The sequence below is a fragment of the Carya illinoinensis genome, chromosome 8, assembly GCF_018687715.1.
Source record: "Carya illinoinensis cultivar Pawnee chromosome 8, C.illinoinensisPawnee_v1, whole genome shotgun sequence".
Taxonomy (NCBI): Eukaryota; Viridiplantae; Streptophyta; class Magnoliopsida; order Fagales; family Juglandaceae; genus Carya; species Carya illinoinensis.
The window spans coordinates 13309004-13316122 of NC_056759.1; the positions used below are offsets into that span (position 1 = coordinate 13309004).

The 7119-nt window shown below is 34.3% G+C and overlaps 1 protein-coding gene across 1 annotated transcript; it reads left to right on the forward strand.

Annotated features, from left to right (window-relative positions):
- Nucleotides 1-4858: 4858 nt before the first annotated feature.
- On the forward strand, nt 4859-6573 carry LOC122274186 (transcription termination factor MTERF15, mitochondrial-like). Its single transcript, XM_043083190.1, has 2 exons — nt 4859-6292; nt 6377-6573. The coding sequence occupies exons 1-2, from the start codon at nt 5105-5107 to the stop codon at nt 6380-6382; spliced, it is 1194 nt and encodes a 397-aa protein (XP_042939124.1). The 5' UTR covers nt 4859-5104; the 3' UTR covers nt 6383-6573.
- The last annotated feature ends 546 nt before the right edge of the window (nt 6574-7119 follow it).

Here is a 7119-nt window from a genome sequence, read left to right on the forward strand (position 1 = left end):
GTTATCTCTTGTGGTTTCAAGGAGAATCTTGTTGATCAATGCATATATTTAAGGATCAGTGGGAGTAAGTATATCTTTCTTGTTCTTTATGTTGATGATATATTACTCGTTGCAAATGAAATTGAGCTTCTGTTTGAGACAAAACTCACGTTGTCATCTCATTTTGATATGAAGGATCTTAGTGAGGCCTCTTATGTTTTGGGCATCCAGATTTTTCGTGAGAGAACTAGTGGAGTTCTTGGATTGTCTACAAAAACCTATATTGATCGAGTTCTAAGTAGGTTTAATATGCATTCTTGTTCTCCTGGGAAAGCACCTATTGTAAAAGGTGATAAGTTTTTTAAGTCTCAATACCCTCAAGATGATAGTGAGAGGACTCAAATGCAAATGGTTCCCTATTCATTCGTTGTTAGTAGTTTGATGTATGATCAATTATGTACACGACCTGATATTGCTTATGTTGTTGGTGTACTTGGTAAATACTTGAGTGATCCTGGTTTGGCTCACTAGAAGTTGCAATGAAAGTACTTAAGTACTTGCAAAGCACTAAAGATCTAGTACTTACATATCGGTAATTTGACATTCTTAATATAGTTGGATATTCTAATGTTGATTTTCCAGGTTGTTCAGATGACAAGAAATCCACTTCTAATTATGTTTTTATGATGGCAGGAGGAGCTGTTTCTTGGAAAAGTGTCAAACAGACACTTACAACTTCCTTTGCAATGGAGGCAGAGTATGTAGCTTGTTATGAGGCTACATGTCAAGCTATATGGTTGTGGAACTTTATCTTAAGGCTAGGTGTTGTGAACACCATTTCGAGGCCGTTGAAGATATTTTGTGACAATTCTGCAACAGTTGCTTTCTCTCGAAACAATAGGAGCTCTTCTCATTCCAAACATATTGATATTAAGTATTTGTTTATTAGTGAGAAAATAACTGAGTCTTGTATTTGTGCTGAGCATGTTTCCACAAAACATATGTTAGCTAACCCATTAACTAAAGGTTTAGCTCCAAAACTGTTTCAAAAGCATTTGACTCATTTGGGATTGTTAGAGTCTTTTGCTATTTTTAGTTGGTGAGAGTTATGTAATCATTGACTGTTTGACTATATTGTTTATGCTCATATTCTGTTTTAAATATGACCATGTCAATATATACCTGAGTCATATGCATTTCGGACAGGGAGTACTTTATGTATTGAGACATTTTGATTAGTCTCGTGCCTAGCTCATGCGCATTTTGGACAAAGCGATTATTTATGTAATGAGACATTATGTTTGGTCTCATGCCTGAGTCACGCGCATTATGGACAAGGCTAATTACCTACAAGAGACAATTTGTTTTAGTCTATGCCTAATCCATGTGGTTATGAGTATAAGTTTGGTGTCATATATCATGTTGATACTAAACTATGTGCTGCAACTGAATTTTGGACAATGCCTATTACTTTAAAGACATTTAGATTTGTCTCTAGAGCTTCTTATGGAAACGAGTGTTTGTCACTCTTTCGATTATTTCCATAATGCACTTGCATCTCATTGGCCTAAGTTACGTGATTGCAATTATTGGTCATGTGTCGTATGTCTTTTTGGTGTATCGTTCACTAGCTTGTACTTGAAGGCACATTTTGACCAAGGCTTTTGGTTTTGAGATGCTTATTTGTGTTTATGTTGTGATTAACTATAATGTTGTCCAAGTGGAAGATTGTTGTATTTATTTATAATGGACTAGTATTATAATTTAATCATTGGGCTTATAATGGGATGTGCCATTTTATAGACACATGGAGGCCCCTACTCTCACTCCACTTAAATAGAACTAGCCCATCGAGTTCTATGTGTGTTCTGCTGGCCCTTTCTCTTCTCTTTGACAAGTAAGGGGGCTTAGGGCATGAAGAGATACACATAAACATATAAGGGTAGGGAGTAGTATTGCTCCATAGAAACAAACTTTTTCTTCTCTTTTTTAGGAACTCTAAAACTCCATGGAAAATTCATCATAAGTAATTGGAGGTATGTTTTTTTGTTAACTTTCTTCATAGATTTGACAAGAGATAAGCCCACGTCCAAGCATGCTAGTTGTTGCACTACACTCGCACCTCCACCACCCCTTCCATGCTCTATTGCATGGGTCATCCTCAGCTGCACTCTCCCACACTCCATCTCTCTCTTTCTCTCCTCACATAAATTCACTCTCCCTCCACGTCTGAAAGGTGCTCACGTGAGGTATGTATCTTATAGTTAAATTACAAAATTACCTCTGCCTAGTAAGTGTTGACCTTAGGGTTTACTGTTTATGATGATTTCCTCTAATAAAATAAAGAGAAAATAGATACCTGGAATCTTGGTGTTGAGATATTTTTAGGATTATGAGGATTTTAGACTATTCGGCAATATGGGTTATTTTGTAAGTTTTGGTTTTAATTACAAATTTTGTGTTTAATTAGAGATTTACGTAGGTTATTTGCATATTTTATAAGTAATTAGCTTTGCTCAAGAAGTACTGAAATATTAGATTAGCATTACGAGGAAAGTAATTTGATCATAAAACTAGGATTAATGCTCTTTAGCTAATTAGATATATTATTATTAAAGGCAATTCTTTGGAAGCCAATATTATGTACTCGTGTCATTCATCATAATATATGATCATTTTTAATTCTGCATTTTATAATTATGTATATATTATGTATGTCATGCATCTCATGTTGAATAAGATACATAATCTTAATTTATAAGATCAAGTGTAAGATAAAAATTAGATTCATAAGATAATCATTCAAATACATGGTACCATTGCAGTCAAGGTGGATGTGCATGTCATGGACTCAAGCGTGGTACACCATAGTCTATTACTATCAGATCAGATCACGGTTTCTCTTGTGGCCACATGATGTGGGACTGGTGCACAATCTTGCACACAATGTTAAGTGTGTTGGCCAGTCATATAATTCACATAAATTAGATAATTCAAATCAGTCAGGTAAATTAGATAATTCAAATCAGTCAGGTAAATTAGATAATTCAAGACAAGTCATGCATGTCACAAACATATGCATAAATAATTTTAAATTCTCAGCATGAAATATTTTATGAAAAACTTTAGATTTATTATGTTTAAATTATGATGTGTTTCTTACTGAGTTTTCGATTCATTTTAATTTCAATTTAATTTTATGTTTTTAAACCATCCCATGTGCGAATATTAATGAAGATGAAGTCGGAAGATGAGACTTGGCTTAGGGAGGCATAACAAAGGCTTAGATCATATACAAAGTTTTTTAGTTATGATTTTTATAGTACAAGTTTGAGAAATTTTAATAAGTACTTCCACGTAATCTTTTTTATATTTTCAGTATTTTTAATAAATAATAATTTTATTTATTATAAGAAATCTTTGAACTTGACGCTTTCTTTAGAATAAAAGAAAATTTGTAATTCAAGGTCAGCAGTAGCATTCTAACACTATTAGATTTTGTAGAAATGACTTCATTTTTAACCCTAGAGAATGATACGATCCACTTACACAATTATATATATATATATATAGACCAATAAATAGGTGAGGACACAATCCACTTAAGCATTCCTTTAGGCCACGCCAACTCTGTATTTGAACCCTTGTTTTAAAACAAAACAAAAAATAGAAATGAAGATGCATAAATTGTAATTAGTGATGTAAGATCAAGATGATCTGGTGAAGGTAAGGGTCAGGAGCTCCAATACCAGAGCCCAATACAATCGAATGCATGAAAGTAAAATAAAAAAGTTGGACCATGGGCAAAGGTCTAGACCCATGTTTGTCAAGGAGGGAGAGGGTTCGCTTATGTCCATCAAATGGATTAAAGAGTTGCAGTTGAGACCCGCACCCAATGAAGGGGTTTGAATGAGAGCAACTCATGACTAGGAGTGGAGTGAAGATTGATTCCTTGTTAACCAGCTTGCCGGGTCTGAAATCTATGGATCTATAATATCTGATATCCTTGCACTCCATCGCATCACATTATGTTCTTTTCGTGGTGGTTGATAAACGTCCGCTTAAAGTATCAGTATTGGCTTGTGAATAATTGTAGTCAAATTTGAACTAAAAAGGACATTCAAGTGATTTTGGCCAACTTCAATCATCTTCATCCCACATTGAATTAGGTACGAGGCTGGTTAATATTTTGTTTTTTGTTTTCAAGGTTTCCTAAAATTTAACATTGAGCTACATATTTACATTGATTTGCACCAAACTAATAAAAAACAGAGGAGAGTGATGTATCTAGTTTCCACAACAGTGTAAAATTAGTCTTGTTTGTTTTCGTAGATGAAGTTGATTTGAAATTAAAGTTAAAAGTTAAATAAAATGTTATTAGAATATATTTTTTAACATTATTTTTGTTTTAAAATTTAAGAGAGTTGAATTTTTTATTTTTTTTTGTAAAAAAATTTAAAAAAATTATAATTATTATATTAGATGAGATGAGTTAAGAGAAATTATGAAAATAAACAAAAACAATTAAAAAAAATAAAAGTTTCCACCATCGTTTGTGTATTTGTATTTGTATTTGTATTTTTTAATAAATTACGTCATATCACATAAGATGATATATATATATATATATATATATTTAATGCAGGATTTGGGAAGGGGATGGAACCATGACCATTGACATTAACTACAGAGGTTGGATATCATGCCAATCATACCATATTTGGCTGATAAGATCATCTAATCGTAAGTTTCGGGTGGCAAAACAGGATTATTCTTCAAAATATTTCTCCAGATATTTTCCTAACGCCGTTAGTGTCTAAACCGCAACGTTTGCTTTATGCCACTGTTGCCAGGTTACTCTCCCCAAAAATAAACACGACTCTCTCTCCCCCTCTCACTCCTTCGTAATGGTTAAAATGTAGGGTACCGTCGAGAAGCATCCTTGTTCTTTATTACTTCAGAGCCGAAACAGCGAATTTTCGTGGCTCCTCAGCCTCCCAAGCACCCGTCAGATTCGGAAGTTCATGAAGAACCTGACCCTTCAGCCAATATTTTCCTGAAGGATTATTCAAGCAATCTGAAGAGAGCAGTTAACGCTATCTCAGGCAAACTTGGTGAGTCGATTATGTTTGGTTTTATCTGTTCAAGGCAACAATTGTTACTCACATACAGGAGGACCCAACTGGGTTTCATTCAGAAAAATGCATTCTTTTTGGTCAAATCATTTACATCAAAAGGTTTATTTCAATATGAGGACAAGCAACAAGAAGGGAAACCTTCTTTTACGGTGTCTTACCTCATAAATTCTTGTGGGTTGTCCCCAAAATCAGCTATTTTAGCTTCCAAGATTGTAGACCTTGAAAACCCAGATAGACCAGATTCAGTGCGTAACCTTCTCAAAGAGAATGGATTCACCAATATCCAAATCACTACAATTGTACGAAGACGCCCACAATTGCTTTTAGCTGATCCTGGTAAAATCCTTTTGCCCAAAATTGAGTTTTTGCGTTCTATAGGGCTTTCAAGCTCTGAACTCCCGAAAATCATCACCATGTGCCCTGAACTACTGCGAAGAAGCCTAAATCAACATCTTATACCCTGCTATAATTTTCTCAAGAGCGTACTTCTTGAAGATGATAAAGTCATCACTACTTTAAAGCGCTCGTCACGGGCTTTTCTAAATAGTGTAGTGGATAATATGGTTCCAAATATTGAACTTTTGAGAGAGATTGGAGCGCCTCAATCTACCATCTCTCTGCTGGTGACTAATTATCCGGATATGGCGTTCATTAAGCATGGTAGGTTTGATATGGCTCTCCAGGAGGTGAGAGAAATGGGATTTGATCCTTCAAAATCGGCGTTTGTCCTTGCACTCCAAGTGATTTTAAAAGTGAAGAAACCAAAATGGGAATCTAAATTGGAGGTTTATAAGAGGTGGGGTTGGTCCAAGGATGTTGCTTTCTTAGCGTTTAAAAGGGCTCCCCAATGTATGCTTGTATCAGAAGAGAAGATTTGCAAGGCAATGGACTTCCTCGTGAATCAAATGGGTTTCTCTTCCGAAGATATTGCTAGAAATCCTATTGTTATACTATTAAGCTTGAAGAAGAGGATTATCCCTAGATGTTCAGTTGTTCAAATTTTGCAAGCCAATGGTTTTCTCAAGAATGATATAAGCTCATCGACTATCTTACTACCTAATGAAAAGCGCTTTCTTGACAAGTACGTGATCAAATTTCTGGATCATGCTCCTCAACTGATGAATGTGTATCGGGCTCAGATTGAACTTCTTGATGTAGAAATCCAATCTGCTAAGGTAACGACTGAACGGTTGTAACAATTGAATTTAAACTTGGATATCTTGGTTGCTAATCTTTCAATTTTGTTTATTTGGTGTTAGATTTGACATATCTGTATGGGAATGTAGTTTCCAAGACAACAATCTGGGATATTATTCTTTGACACAAATTAGCAGTTTCAAAATAGACTTTTTAACTTATGCTTGTAACTACTATGTAGAGGAAAAGGGATCTATAGTTGGAGCCTCCTTGATAAAGAGACAAGAGTAATTCTGATGGCTTTAGCTTTAGCGTGCAACTTTTCTAAGTACTTAACGTCATTTGTGCTATGTTCGCCGTGTATATGGCACCTTTTATCTAGCAATGCCAGCGACTCATGTTCCATTGGATCAATAATGAGATTTCATAGAAATTGAATCTTGACAATGTTGAGTTTTCAAAGCAGATTGAGATACAATTAGCAATTTTGAATTGAGAATTGAGAATCTCTTCATATGACTTGTGTTATTATATATGCGACTTAAATATATTAAACTGAAATTGAATTGACTTATTAGATGTCTTTTGGGTGCATCTAAATGCATGTTTGGGATTGCAGTGAGAAATATAGATTATAGCTTATAGCTTTAGGGCTTATAGCTTATAACTTAAATAATAAGCTCTATTCTTCAAAAGCTGTTTACTATTTGATAAACATGTATCTAAAGCACTTTTAAAGTTAGTTATATTTAATTTTTTCAAAATGTATAGTTATCTGTAGGAGCTTTTCGATAAAAGTTTCAATTTGGTGCTTTTTAAAAAAAGTAGAGTTTAAGTTTTCAAACTCAATCCCAAACAGGTTCTA

What these genes read in the sequence shown, in the direction of transcription:
- LOC122274186 (XM_043083190.1), top strand. Translation starts at nt 5,105, where the DNA reads ATGTTTGGTTTTATCTGTTCAAGGCAACAATTGTTACTCACATACAGG.